This window comes from Notolepis coatsorum (genome assembly GCF_963971535.1).
Source record: "Notolepis coatsorum genome assembly, chromosome: 3".
Taxonomy (NCBI): domain Eukaryota; kingdom Metazoa; phylum Chordata; class Actinopteri; order Aulopiformes; family Paralepididae; genus Notolepis; species Notolepis coatsorum.
In genome coordinates this window covers 194859670-194875634 of record NC_140167.1, presented here as the reverse complement: position 1 = coordinate 194875634, position 15965 = coordinate 194859670, and the positions used below count along the sequence as shown (strand labels likewise).

The following is a 15965-nucleotide window of genomic DNA, read 5'->3' as shown; positions in this document are numbered from 1 at the left end:
TCGCCTATTCTCGGTCCTTGCCCCACAATGGTGGAACGAACTTCCCACCACAGTTAGGACAGCCGAAACCCGTCCAATCTTTCGCCATCGACTAAAGACGCACTTCTTCAATCATTATCTAAAATGAAAAAAAAATACTTAACCCTAACTAACCTTACTGTCATGCACTTGTCCTAATATACTAACCTACACTGTAGCACTCAACACTTTGATGAACATTGTTACTCAGCTGATAGAGTTGTACCCTTCCTGCTGTCTTGTTGTACAAAACTTGTAAGTCGTTTTGGATAAAAGCGTCAGCTAAATGACAAAATGTAAATGTAGAACTATCACGTGTGTTTTGTACCGGTAACCTCTGGTTGTCTCCCCGTCTCCTCCCAGCTGTTGCAATCTACACTGGCATGGAAACCAAGATGGCACTCAATTATCAGTCCAAATCTCAGAAGCGCTCCGCTGTGGAAAAGTAAGATTACCCTCCTCTTCCTCCCTCCTCTCCCTCCCTCCCTCCCTCCTGACTGTAATTTGGGAGAGAAAATAAGTTTCACTGTGAGGCTTCTCCTTCCAACCGAGGAGCTCAAAGAGAATTTCATTGGAATAAGCACATCAAAGAGGAATAAGCACATCAAAGAGGAATAAGCATGAGATTTCAACCACTACAAGTGCTTATTCCAACAAAATTCCATTTTGAGCCTCTCTGTGAAACTTTAGAATGGAATATCTCTGTATTGCTGCTAGACTGAATGATGAAAGTCATTTGTCCAGGTTAAGATATGGTTTGGAGAAACATTCTAACAAAATAATTATGTATTGGTGTATTTCAATAAAACACATTTGAAAGAGTATTGGTATATTTCAATGAAACACATTTGAAACAGTATTGGTATATCAATAAAACTCATTTGAAAGAGTTTTGGTATATATCAATAAAACACATTTGAAAGAGTATTGGTATATTTCAATAAAACACATTTGAAAGAGTATTGGTATATTTCAATGAAACACATTTGAAAGAGTATTGGTATATCAATAAAACTCATTTGAAAGAGTTTTGGTATATATAAATAAAACACATTTGAAAGAGTATTGGTATATTTCAATAAAACACATTTGAAAGAGTATTGGTATATTTCAATAAAACACATTTGAAAGAGTATTGGTATATTTCAATAAAACACATTTGAAAGAGTATTGGTATATTTCAATAAAACACATTTGAAGAGTATTTTTTATATTTCAATAAAACACAGTTGAAAGAGTATTGGTATATTTCAATAAAACACATTTGAAAGAGTATTGGTATATTTAAATAAAACACATTTGAAATAGTATTGGTATATTTCAATAAAACACATTTGAAAGAGTATTGGTATATTTCAATAAAACACATTTGAAAGAGTATTGGTATATTTCAATCAGACACATTTGAAAGAGTATTGGTATATTTCAATAAAACACATTTGAAAGAGTATTGGTGTATTTCAATCAAACACATTTAAGAGTATTGGTATATTTCAATAAAACACATCTTAAAGAGTATTGGTATATTTCAATAAAACACATTTGAAAGAGTATTGGTATATTTCAATAAAACACATTTGAACGAGTTTTGGTATATATCAATAAAACACATTTGAAAGAGTATTGGTATATTTCAATAAAACAAATTTGAAAGAGTATTGGTATATTTCAATAAAACACATTTTAAATACCGGTAGTATTGGTATATTTCAATAAAACACATTTGAAATAGTATTGGTATATTTCAATAAAACACATTTGAAAGAGTATTGGTATATTTCAATAAAACACATTTGAAAGAGTAGGTATATTTCAATAAAACACATTTTAAAGAGTATTGGTATATTTCAATAAAACACATTTTAAATGTGGTGTATAAATGGTATATTTCCCCATCCCTGTGTCTCTCCGTCTCTTTAGGTCGATGAATGCCTTCCTCATAGTGTACCTGTGCATCCTGATCAGCAAAGCATTGATCAATACGGTTCTAAAATACGCCTGGCAGTGGTCTCCAGACCGCGACGAGCCCTGGTACAACCACAGGACAGAGAACGAGCGGCAGAGACACGTGGTCAGTTAGCAGAACACCACTACACTACCCACAATGCAGTCTGACACACTAAGTTCCTCAAACCTCAATCCAAACTGAACACATGAAGGATAGACCAGAATAGACTAGACCAGACTATAGACTAGACCAGACTATAGAATAGACCAGACTATAGACTAGACCAGACTATAGAATAGACCAGACTATATACTAGACCAGACTATAGACTAGACCAAACTATAGATTAGACCAGACTATAGACTAGACCAGACTAGAATAGATGTTAATTGTCCCATCATAGAAATCCCATTTACGTATTGAGATCATTGAAGAAAACTGCTACATTTGATTCATGAAACCTTCTTAAAGCTTCAACTTGAGTGCAGTAAATCAATCTGAAATGCAAGTTCTTACCAGCACCAAAACGACCACAGAGACACCACAGCTTTGCTCTAGATGGCCCGAATCGAGGTGAAGAGGTGTTGTTGCTCAAGTTGAAATTTGCCTGCGGCAGTCAAGCAACTGTGGGCTTTACTGTTCACAATTAAAGGTGCTGTAAGTGGTATTTTCTTTGTTAAAATAAGTGGCAAATATGTGCTTGAAACAAGTAAAATAATATGCCAGTGCTGTAAGCAAATTTGGCTTGGCAGAATTTCTTGAAATTAGCAAAGATATCTAGGGTTCTTTCTCCTGATTTGATAAAGTGGGAACGGGATACCAGAATATTTACATTCTGTTTACTACTACTCTATATCAGTGATGGCTGTCAGAATGTACAGCCAGAGCTATTTAACAAAATATATATTTTATTTATACAACATATATCACTTAATATGGAACAGACTGCTATGAATGCGCTATAGCCTATAAACATTGATATATGTTACATTTAGAAATGGTCCAGTTTATGTAAATATGCACCTATGCTACTGTTGAGATCAGATGTATTTGCATGTTTTCACCCCAGTTTTGCATATATATACAGTTTATATAAAAATAAGTTCCTCCTCTTCCTCTCTCTCTCACTCTCTCTCTCTTCCTCTTTTTGTTTTTCTGTGTCTCACTCTCGCTCTCTCTCTTCCTCTCTCTTTGTTTTTCTGTGTGTCTCTCACTCTCGCTCTCTCTCTCCCTCTATCTTCCTCTCTCTCTGTATTTCTGTGTGTCTCTCTCTCCCTCTCTCTCTTTGTTTTTCTGTGTCTCTCTCTCTCCCTCTCTCTTTGTTTTTCTGTGTGTCTCTCTCTCACTCTCCCTCTTCCTCTCTCTTTGTTTTTCTGTGTGTGTGTCTCTCTCTCCCTCTCTCTCTTTGTTTTTCTGTGTCTCTCTCTCTCTCTTTCTCCCTCTCTCTCTCCGTCTCTCTCAGGTGATCAGAGCCTTCACAGACTTCCTGGCCTTCATGGTCTTGTTTAACTACATCATTCCGGTGTCCATGTACGTGACGGTGGAGATGCAGAAGTTCCTGGGCTCCTACTTCATAGCGTGGGACGAGGAGATGTTCGACGAGGAGCTGGGAGAGGGAGCGCAGGTCAACACCTCCGACCTGAACGAGGAGCTGGGGCAGGTAGACGCTCACGCACATACACACACACATGAACATGCACATACACACACACATGAACATGCACATACACACACACATGAACATGCACATACACACACACATGAACATGCACATACACACACACATGAACATGCACATACACACACATGAACATACATAAACAAACACACACACATAAACACACATGAACACACACACATGAACACGCACATACACACACATGAACATACATAAACACACACACACACACAAACACACATGAACACACACACACACACACAAACACACACGCACACATACACACACATGAACACGCACATACACACACACACACACACACACATGAACACACACACACACACACACATAAACACACACATGAACACACACACACACACACATGAACACACACACACACATGAACATACATAAACACATACACATATACACACATGAGCAGACACACACATGAACACACACACATATGAACACACACACATGCCCATCATCAATCACTCACTCACTCACTCACTCACTCACTCACTCACTCACTCACTCACTCACTCACTCACTCACTCACTCACTCACTCACTCACTCACTCACTCACTCACTCACTCACTCACTCATTGTAACACTCTCACTAACTCACTCACTCACTCATTGTAACACTCTCACTAACTCACTCACTCACTCACAGTAACACTCTCACTAACTCACTCACTCACTCATTGTAACACTCTCACTAACTCACTCACTCACTCATTGTAACACTCTCACTAACTCACTCACTCACTCACAGTAACACTCTCACTAACTCACTCACTCACTCACAGTAACACTCTCACTCACTCACTCACTCACTCACTCACTCACTCACTCACTCACTCACTCACTCACTCACTCACTCACTCACTCACTGTAACACTCTCACTAACTCACTCACTCACTCACAGTAACACTCTCACTAACTCACTCACTCACGCACTCACTCACGCACTCACTCAATAACTCACTGTAACACTCACTCACACACACACACACACGTACGTACATAATAATAATAATAATAATAATAATAATAATAATAATAATAATAATAATAATAATAATAATAATAATAATAATAATGGCTGCATTTCAATAGCGCTTTTATTGTACAAGTACTACTCAAAGCACTTGAGTGGAATGCCATTATTTCTTTCAGTATGGGTCCCAGTAGGAATTAAACCCCTAACCCTGGCCGTGTTAACATTTATTCCCTAAGTACACACACACACACACACACACACACACACACACACACACACACACACACACACACACACACACACACACACACACACACACACACACACACACACACACACACACACACACACACACACACACACACACACACACACACACACACACACACAGCACTATTTGTGGATGGTCCCTCACCACGGCCGTGTCCCCCCTCCCTCCCCAGGTGGAGTACGTGTTCACTGATAAGACCGGCACCCTGACGGAGAACAACATGGAGTTCATCGAGTGCTGTGTGGACGGTCACGTCTACGTCCCCCACGCCGTCTGCAACGGACAGATCCTCAGTGCCGCCTCCAGCATAGACATGATCGACTCGTCTCCAGGAGGCTACAGGAGGGTACGTGTGTGTGTGTGTGTGTGTGTGTGTCTGCATGTGTGTACTGTATGTATGTGTGTGTGTGTGTATGTATGTGTGTGTGTGAGTGTGTGTGTGTCTGCATGTGTGTACTGTATGTGTGTACTACTGTATGTGTGCGTGCGTGGGGGGAGGGGTTTGTGGTTTATGGATTTATGGATTAAAATAAAGTAGGTGAGTATGTATTTGTGTGTATGAAAAGAGAGTATAATACTAGTGTAAAAACAGTACAAAATGTAAAAATAAATAATCAAAGTAACCCTAAAAATGGTTTTGTTTGTAATTTTTTCAGTGCGTGTGCCACTTGCACTTTTCAAATATAAAAGTGATTCCAAGTACTAAGTCGTAGTGTGTGTGTGTGTGTGTGTGTGTGTGTGTGTGTGTGTGTGTGTATGTGTGTGTGTGTGTGTGTGTGTGTGTGTGTGTGTGTGTGTGTGTGTTTGTGTGTGTGTGTGTGTGTGTGTGTGTGTGTTTGTGTGTGTGTGTGTGTGTGTGTGTGTGTGGATGTGGGTGTGGGTGTGTGGGTGTGTGTGTGCTCCCTCAGGAGCACGAGGACCTGTTCTTCCGCGCACTGTGCCTGTGCCACACGGTCCAGGTGAAGGAGGAGGAGACGGTGGACGACATCAAGCGTGGCATCCACCAGGGCAGGCCCACCTCCTTCTACATATCCTCCTCTCCAGACGAGGTGGCGCTGGTAGAGGGCATGAAGAGGTAACACACACACTTACACACACACACACACTAGGGATGCACGATTTTGGGGAAATAATCTAATTGTGATTTTTCGGACAGATATTGCGATTTCGATTAAATATGTGATTACAAAAAATTATGTAACCAGCCCAACGGAGGTTTATTGTAAAATGCGGCTTGCATCTGGCCTACGCGGTGGGTCTGCTCGGGACACCGAGCCTGGAAATGTTTCTTTTTACCTGGGAATCGATACCGGTACCCAACGGTACCTTTTTTCTGTACTTTACGCTCTCTCTCTGAAGTCTAAACTTCACAACACACAATCTTAAACCCCTCCCTACCTCCCTCTCCCAAACTGTTCCTACAACAATTTTTTTTATGTTGCATGATTTATTTTGTATTATAAATTTGTTTATGTTTAAATATCAACATTATCTGGCAATCAGTAAATACTATCAAACTCCTCTGTCATCTGGTCTTTCCAAAGCACGCACGCACGCACACACACACACACACACACACACACACACACACACACACACACACACACACACACACACACACACACACACACACACACACACACACACACACACACACACACACACACACACACACACACACACACACACACACACACACACACACAAATTAAATTAATTAAAAGATTAAATCAATTCAAACTTGATTAAACCTTTCTGGATATTACAGTGCCTGCCAGGTGCTAGTGTCCACATTGTATCACATTGTTCTTCAGAAGAAAACATAAAGAGTGAAGCACATCTAAAATCATCTGTGCTTGATTAGTTGATAAGTTACTGTAATGATTTAATAAAAAAAATATATCTGAATTGACTAAAAGTGACGAAAATGCATTTGACTAAAATGATACAAACGTTTTTTGAGATTTCATAGACTAAAACTAACAATAATCAAATGGCGAAATTGTGACAAAAACGAATGTGCATTTTAGTCAAAAGACTGAGACTGAATCAAAATCAGAGTCCCACATTAAATTAACCTCTTAACACATTGAGCGCCATAAGCTTCCCGCATCCTGAAACCCCAAATACTCCCAAATCAAAGGTATATACCATGTACACATGTGCCTTCACAAAATTATCAAGGGGGGGGGGGGGGGGGGGGGGGGGGTAGTCTTACCCCGAAAATGCGATCGTTACAAAACGCTTGGTTTATGTCCGGTAAAGTAAGACAATGTGATCGTTACATAGACATGTTTCAGGTTCGGTAAAATAGACATAGGGGGTCCTTACCTTAGCCAGAAGGTAATCCAAAAAGAATAATTCCAATGATCCCATCGGTGATCGCGATTACTCGTTATATAATTACTAGGGATGCTCGATATTGGCTTTTTTACCGATACCGATATACCGATATTGTCCAACTCTTAATTTCCGATACCGATATCAACCGATACCGATATATGCAGGGTTTCCCCCCCCCCCCCCCCCAAAATGGAATAATTCCAGGTAATTAACATTACATATCTCTTGTTGTGGAATTAACACAACATTATGCATACTTTTGACAATAAATAAAATCAGAATTTGTTCTTACTTGCTTGCCTGGGTAAATAAAGGTTATAGAAATGTAAATTAAATTTTTTTTGAAAACCGATATACCGATATTTTCCGATATCACATTTTAATGCCGATATCGGCCGATAATATCGGACATCCCTAATAATTACACATGTTTACGGGACACTATAGGTTTTGAGGCGAGCAGATCTGCTAGCGATTGCTTTGGAAGAGCTCCTCCCCCTCAGAGCAAGTCCTGATAGTCCACTTCATTCATTGCCTCTCCTGATCCATTTCTTTCTGAGTTCAAAAGGTAGGCGATACTGCCACCTGGTGAGATTCGACCGGCATTGCAATTCCAACGTAGGCAAACGAGCCAGGGACACAGAATGATCCAGATGATGGTTTAGAACGGGGATCAGAGGAAAAAGATCAGAGGATCTAAAAACGTATTATTAAGTGTTTGGCGCTCAAGTGTTGGTGGTGAAACACGTAATATTACGTCTTTGGCCCCTGAATGAGTTAACTCTTTAATTGCCAAACCCGAGATAAGTCGGGTTACATGCGTTGGCTGCCAGACCCGAGATATCTCGGGTTTTGGACGTTTATTCTTTTATTCGATATTTTAAAAGATTAAATCAATTCAAACTTGATTCAACCTTTCTGGATATTACAGTGCCTGCCAGGTGCTAGTGTCCACATTGTATCACATTGTATCACATTGTATCTCGTTATTATTCTTTTATTTGATATTTTTATTCATTATTCATCCAGGGACCTCTGTGTTACCATAGAAAATGAGTCTGAGATCGCCAAAGTGCAATACCGGCCGCATCCTGCTAGACGGCAATATCGAGCACCCTTTGAAACCTTATATCTTACCCTGTGTTACGTTCAAATCCCTCCGGGCGCAGTTTTCTGGGTCTGGCAAGTCGAGCGATTCGCCCGATCGCATTGAAGCGCGTCAAATGCCCCCGATGCATGTGTTGTGGTGGGTTATGTCGTGGACCAGATGGACATCAGATGGACCAGATGGCGATCAAACAATTGGAATATTAGAGGTAAGGACTATCTGACGTCAATTCCAGTTTGATCGTGCAAGGTTTTCATACCGATCTAGCTGATCAGCGTTTTTAGTGTTCAATATGAATGCCGTTACTGGCAATCTAAGCATCAGAAACTACCCCCCCCTATTACTGTATATACATTTGATTTGGAAATAGTAGCGTGTCCAGGCAAGAAATGACAATGCTTATAGTAGAATTCACGTTGCGCCCTATAACTCGCTTCCCAGGAATTATCCCTCTGAAATTATACTTATATTCACCACGGTGACGGGATAACGCGCGAACGTATGCATGAAAAAATTATCTCTTTTTTGCATCTTGGACGGAAGAAAGTCACTGTCAAATTACCATAGTATTATCCCCATAGCTATAATATAGAATATAGATATAGCTCTCCAAACATAGTGATGCACAGTGAAAATATGTAACGGAAACCTGGCACGTCAGCTACAAGGCCAAGACTAATATCTGGCACTGAATGAGTAAAGCATCGGGCAAAAATGGGGCTATTTTTTTTTTTTTTTTATGATGATTGCATACCCAAAGTAATTTGCGATTTATTATACTTTATACTTTATACAGAGTGAGTGCTAATCAAATAGAGTAACTAAGTAAAAGTTTTGTGTAATCACATTTCTGTTTAGTGGTTGCCAGATACCTGTTTTTAAGTTCCAGCAGAGAGGTAGGAGCTGGAAAACATAACGCTTCCATAGCCTGAAGTCTTATGTAGTACAGGTCCAAAGTTTATAAAAATCCCACGGAAAATTAGTGTTTCACAAAGGTTTTTGTAATGTGTGTACCGGTAACAATTCTGCGTAAGAAGACCTTGTTCTCTTCTTCTGCCCCATTCTGCTTGCAATCAGCGCTAGTCTGGGATCGCTTTCAGAGCAGACGCTCCTTAGCTACAACGGTGGTCAATAATTTCCGCCATCGGCGGTGACTGGTCAGTTCAGGACCGCTTACAACCGGACGTGGTCACTCGTCGGAACGGCTTGTCAAATGACGCTCGCCGGATATTTCGTCTTGTAACTCGAGACCCAAAGCACGCAATAGGTTGAGTGTGGTGACGATTGAAAGGCGGCAAATTCAACTTTCAAACAATGTATTGGTTGATCGGCGAAAAATGCAGCCCGGAGCCGGCAGATGAGCGCAAAGTGCCACGACGTCCGCGCGAGTGCGTCCGATGCTTAAGAGGTTAACACTGCTTCTGTCCTCAAAATACTCTATGTAACACACATACGCAAACATGCCTCCTCCTGGTCTCAGGTGTTGTACTGGCAACCATACTGTATGTATAAGTACCACACTCACGCGGCAGGAAGGGGCTCCTCAGGTTGTCACTCTGACAGAATAGTACACCTCTAGACTTCTACAAGCAACCTCTCATGTCTGCTGTCAACTACTGATAAATACTTGTTTCTCTCTCTCTCTCTCTCTCCCTCTCCCTCTCTCTCTCTCTCTCTCTCTCTCTCTCAGGTTGGGTTACACCTATCTGAGACTCAAAGACAGTCACATGGAGATTCTCAATAAAGATGATGAGATTGAGAGGTGGGTTTGACTGGAGTGTAGTATCGGCTATACCACAAAAGATTTAACAACAGCAACAACAACAACAACAACAACAACAACAACAACAACAACAACAACAACAACAACAACAACCTTGAATCGGTAGAGTTGAAGCTACTGGTAAACAGACAGGAACGAGGCAGCCGCCACGCTGTAAGGCTCACATGAATGAATAGAAGCATTTGGGGGGGGGGGGGGGGGGGTTGCTTTAATCAGACCATGATGTTCCAAATTACTTGTGGGCATGAACGAGTGTGGTTCTGGAGTGCGTTGAGCGTTTCAGTCCACAGGAACTGCTTACGTAACTGTTATCTCTACATCACCCTCTGCAGTGGCAGGCCAATAAAAGAGCTATTCTGAGGGAAGCGAGGAGGCACAGAGGGAGGGAGAGGGTGATGAGCAGGTTGGAGACTTTATTATTTCACACTCCGTTTGTTTCAGCAGTTAAAATGTACTCGAGGCGCTTGGTCGTTTTGTGCGTCCCAAACCAACTCTTGACACCATTTAAAGGGGGGGGGGGGGGGGGGGGGTAATTGATTTATTATTATTATTATTATTATTATTATTATTATTATTATTATTATTATTATTATTATTATTATTATTATTATTATTATTATTATTATTATTATTATTATTATATTATTATTATTATTATTATTATTATTATTATTATTATTATTATTATTATTATTATTATTATTATTATTATTATTATTATTATTATTATTATTATTATTATTATTATTATTATTATTATTAACCGAAGCCTAGTAACAAAGGTAAAGGAACAACAATACCACATCAATAACTAGAACTAGAACTGCTGTGTCAAATTGAAAGAGCTAGTGGTAGATATCTCACAGGAAATGGAACTATAACCGCGGTGTCAAATTCAAAGAGCTAGTGGTAGATAATCTCGCAGGAAATCCATATTGTGAGCTCAGTAGTGCCTTCCTTCAGGTCTAAATGAAAACCACTGTGTCATTCTCAGACATCACTGTGCTTGGGATGAATAGGCCCTGATAGACCAGCAGTGGCTCTAAACCACCATTAGCCAATCACAGTCGGCCCTTGAATAGGCTGACCAATGGCCTTATCTGTACTGTACCGTATCATTTTGATACTGGCTTTTCTTCTTTAACATCATGAAGCACAAAATTACTCTCAAGAGTCAGAGTGGCTTTATCCTAAACACAGAAGGAAGATGAAGCGAAAACCGAGGGGTTATTAGATTGAAGTGGACCAGAAATAACCGAAAATAACTGTCTTGGTCCTCTTTTCTTGTCTACTTAAAGCCCTGATCTAGGCATGTTTTTGTCCGTCTTCATTGGCCGACCACCGACAATCCTGGTATCAGTTACACTACATTATTCAATTGACAGCACAGTTTTAAATATGACAGCTGACCTTGCAACCTATTTCACAAGTCAGTTTCCCAGAATTGAGAGGAGAGATGGAGAAATTGAATGCCAACACCCTGCACCCTTACGTCATACCTGCTGCCAGAGTCTGACTCCACTACTGTACTAGAAGTAATGACATGCATTGCTAATGACCCAGACCGTATTTTCAGGCACAAAAAGAGAGTTGTATTTAGATGAACCCTTTCACTGCCACACTACATTTACATTTACATTTACATTTAGTCATTTAGCTGACGCTTTTATCCAAAGCGACTTACAAGTTCTGTACGACAAGTCATCAGGAAGGGCACAACGCTCAGCTGAGTAACAATGTTCATCAAAGTGTTGAGTGCTACAGTGTAGGTTAGTTTATTAGGACAAGTGCATGACAGTAAGGTTAGTTAGGGTTAGATCTTTTTTTCTTTTCTTTTTAATTCAGATAATGGTTGAAGAAGTGCGTCTTTAGTCGACGGCGAAAGATTGGACGTGTTTCGGCTGTCCTAACTGGGGTGGGTAGTTCATTCCACCATTGTGGGGCAAGGACTGAGAATAGGCGACTTCTCTTTGATGACCCTCCCGGAGCTTGGATAGGAGTAGGTCTGAGGCGGCCAGAAGATGCAGAGCGTAGGGGTCTTGAGGGTGTGTAGTTAGAGACCATTGACCGGAGGTAGGCGGGAGCGGTTCCCTTTGCCGCACGGTATGCTAGGTCGAGGGTCTTGAAGCGGATTCGTGCAGCAATGGGGAGCCAGTGCAGGTCCCTAAGAAGTGGGGTGACATGGGCCGACTTCGGTAGGTTTGAGATCAAAAGACCAAAGGCTTAACCCTTTCACTGTGACAATACAGAAGGTTAACCCTTTCACTGCCACACGACAAAGGGTTAACCCTTTCACTACCACACTACAGTAGTGTGATAGTAAAGGGTTAACCTTCTATAGTGTAGTAGTGAAAGGGTTAACATTCTCTTAGTAGACCCGAGAGAACCTTCATGACCAATTAGATGCGAGTTGTGAACGATTCTGCTCTTATCTGCTTGGCTTTTACCCCAATGTAATATAATGCTGTATAAATGTCACATTTACAGTAGCTGTTGTATATTGTTGGTCCTTGTATCAAGAGCTCAATACCATATTTAGGTTTTCAGTGGTTTTGCTCACATTTGGATTGAGGGCAGTTTGTGGGTTCATTTAAACTATAAACTATAATTTGAAGACTGATGGAAGACTGGGACAGAGATCAGAACTCCATGCAGAACTATTGATGGTTGTCTAATATTTGTGCCACTCCTCTGCTTGTCCCGCAGGTTTGAGCTCCTGCATGTACTAAACTTTGACTCTGTTCGGAGGAGAATGAGCGTCATAGTCAAGTCAAGTTCAGGTATTACACACACACACACAGACACACACAGACACACACACACACACACACATACACGCACACACACACACACGCACACTTGTTGTATGCTATTAAGCACAAAGGAGTGCATCTCCAAAGTCCACAAAGATTTGATTTCATAAATGAGTATTTTGCAGTTTCTTTGTATCAGATTTTTGTGTGATGTTGACGTGTTTGTACCATGTGTCCGTAGGATGGGGGGGGGGGGCAATCCTATTGTTCAGTTGACGTGTTTGTACCGTGTATCCGTAGGGGAGCACCTATTGTTCTGTTGACGTGTTTGTACCGTGTGACCGTAGGGGGGGGGGGGCACCTATTGTTCTGTTGACGTGTTCGTACCGTGTGTCCGTAGGAGGGAGCACCTATTGTTCTGTTGACGTGTTTGTACCGTGTGTTCTGTTGACGTGTTTGTAACGTATGTCCGTAGGGGAGCACCTATTGTTCTGTTGACGTGTTCGTACCTTGTGTCCGTAGGGGAGCACCTATTGTTCTGTAAGGGGGCCGACTCCTCCATCTTCCCTCGGGTGGTGTCGGGAAAGGTGGAGCAGATCAAAGCACGGGTGGAGCAGAATGCGGTGGTGAGTTCGCACATAATACGTACAACCACTCGCAAAACTATTGATGTCTACTTTTACTAACTTATGTTTTATTATTACGAGTACAATGAGCTCTTACAGTAAAATACAGTATATCCACAAACCTTGGACTTATAGATCACACTATTTGCAAAAAAAACACACCATCTTCACGGTACAAGTACTCCTATTCCTACACCAAGTAACAGTGCTTCTAGCTGAGTAATGTCTTTCAGTGCTCTTTCCACCTCTGCAAAGTATACCCATAGTGGCCCTGTAGGGCGAGCCCTCTAACCGCCATCCGTCTCCACCGCTGTCACACCAGGAGGGACTGCGGACTCTGTGCGTGGCCTATCGGAGCCTGTCCCCGGAGGAGTACGAGGAGGCGTGTCGTCACCTGACCGACGCCAAGCTGGCCCTGCAGGACAGGGAGCAGCGGCTGGCGCAGGCCTATGACATCATCGAAAGGGACTTTGTCCTGCTGGGGGCTACAGCTGTGGAGGACAGGTTCGTTGTGTTGGCTGCGGGTGGGGGGGTGGTGGGGGGCGGGGGTGATGATTATGTTATGTATTATGTTGACTTTGATACGATAATTGCCTAAATATCTTGATACCGATATGATACCACGGCAAAAACCTAAAACATCAGGAAAATGTATGGAATAACATATTAGATGACAGTCTTGACATAAATGGATTTAGAAATGGTCAACAGAGGATAGGTAAGTTTGAGCCATTTTCTACTATTGTAGAACTGAGCTTGACTGGTAATCTGGAATTTAGCCATCACAGTTTGTCTTGCCTTGGAAAGTCAAGAAGATTTGGGGGGAAAAGTGTGTATGCATACATTGGTAAGTCAGCATCAAAAAGCTAAAGCCAAATTAAACTAATAATTTTGTGTCTAATAAATAGTAAACTAATAATTGCAATGGAGGGCAGTGATAATTAAAAGCTGCCTCATCAAACTGCGATGGTGAAAAAGGTTAGCTTGTCACAAAATAAATCAAATCAAATCAAATAAAATTTATTTGTAAGGCCCGACAACACACGTTAATGTCCCCATGGGCCGGACACGTCTTCTTTAAACAAGTCAAGAAGAAACATCACAATAAGTCAAGAACAAAACAAGAACACCATAAGGTCCAACAAATTTAAAATAAATGCCAAATAAATGAATGAAATGAATGCAACACTCCCAGACATACCCCACGCGAAGGTAAGGAAAAACTCACTAAAACTAACCAAAAGAAAAAAATGCACCACAGGCAGTGTGGAGGAGAGAAACCTTAGAAGGGCCATTTAAGGGGGATCTCCCTTCTTAGATGTCGGTGATAGTAGTGTTGCAGATGGACAGTTGGTAAGCATGCACTCATGTGTGTAGTGAAACACAGATGAGTGCATGCAATAGCAACTGAAGATTTTGAAAAATTTAAGATAGAGCTGATAGCGATAGCAACTGAACATTTTGAAAGATTTAAAGATAGAGCTGATAGCGGATCTATTTGAGGCACTCATTTGACTTATAATTGAGGACATGTAATTATTATGTTATCTAGCATAATCGAATTTGCTCTGTGCATCTGCTTTGTCAAGCCGTGGACGGTCGGCAAGAGGCAGCCATGCCTCTCGTTCCGTTACCATGACAGCAGTTGGCACGCCCAATGTGCCGACAGGGAGCGGGGAAAAACTGCCCACTGTCGCACATCGACGCAACTCATAGGGAATACTTATTAAAACACTGTCATTGTTAAAGTACCGGTACTAATAAAATGCGGTATAGGTTCTGTAGTGTGGTAGTGAAAGGGTTAATGAGGCATGATGAAAGCATGTCTGAAGCCTTGTCATCACTGTCCCGTGGGAGGACAGAGAGAGAGAGAGTCGTTCCGTGTGTGACTTGCTAAATGCTTTGTCTGCCATTTTAAAGACACAATCTTGTCAACAGTAGAGATAGATGGACGGATGCGGATGGATGGACACGGATGTATCTAACTGTTCAATCGCATGGCTGACAGCTTCGCTTCTGCTAATAGATGAACTGGGGATTTCGCGGAGCAGATGAGCCCCGGTTACGTATGGATTAGTCATCACTGATAATCGATTGATTTGCAGGATGGATGGTTGCCGCGGTGACCGGGGGCGGACTAATCAAGTGTCTTATCTCCCCGCGCGCAGGCTCCAGGAGAAGGCCGCCGACACCATCGAGTCCCTCCACAAGGCCGGGATGAAGGTGTGGGTTCTGACGGGGGACAAGATGGAGACGGCGGTGGCCACGTGCTACGCCAGCAAGCTGTTCCGCCGCAGCACGCAGATACTGGAGCTGACCAAGAAGCGCACCGAGGAGCAGAGTCTGCGCGACATCCTGTTTGACATGAGCAGGGCCGTGCTCAGACAGCGCTCCATGTCAGGGTACGGGACGATGATGATGTCACC

At 41.7% G+C, this 15965-nt stretch overlaps 1 protein-coding gene across 1 annotated transcript in view; it reads left to right on the top strand.

The window, feature by feature from the left end:
- The window catches only part of atp11a (ATPase phospholipid transporting 11A), a gene marked incomplete at its 5' end in the record, with an annotated part of 128968 nt that overhangs the window by 96123 nt on the left and 16880 nt on the right, over nucleotides 1-15965 (top strand). Inside the window, 10 exons of the mRNA XM_084311493.1 lie at nucleotides 382-463; nucleotides 1939-2089; nucleotides 3429-3626; nucleotides 5099-5272; nucleotides 5835-6001; nucleotides 10068-10139; nucleotides 12867-12940; nucleotides 13436-13539; nucleotides 13862-14050; nucleotides 15715-15941. Of these exons, the coding sequence (XP_084167619.1) occupies nucleotides 382-463; nucleotides 1939-2089; nucleotides 3429-3626; nucleotides 5099-5272; nucleotides 5835-6001; nucleotides 10068-10139; nucleotides 12867-12940; nucleotides 13436-13539; nucleotides 13862-14050; nucleotides 15715-15941 (1438 nt within the window). The remainder of the gene's footprint in view (nucleotides 1-381; nucleotides 464-1938; nucleotides 2090-3428; nucleotides 3627-5098; nucleotides 5273-5834; nucleotides 6002-10067; nucleotides 10140-12866; nucleotides 12941-13435; nucleotides 13540-13861; nucleotides 14051-15714; nucleotides 15942-15965) is intronic.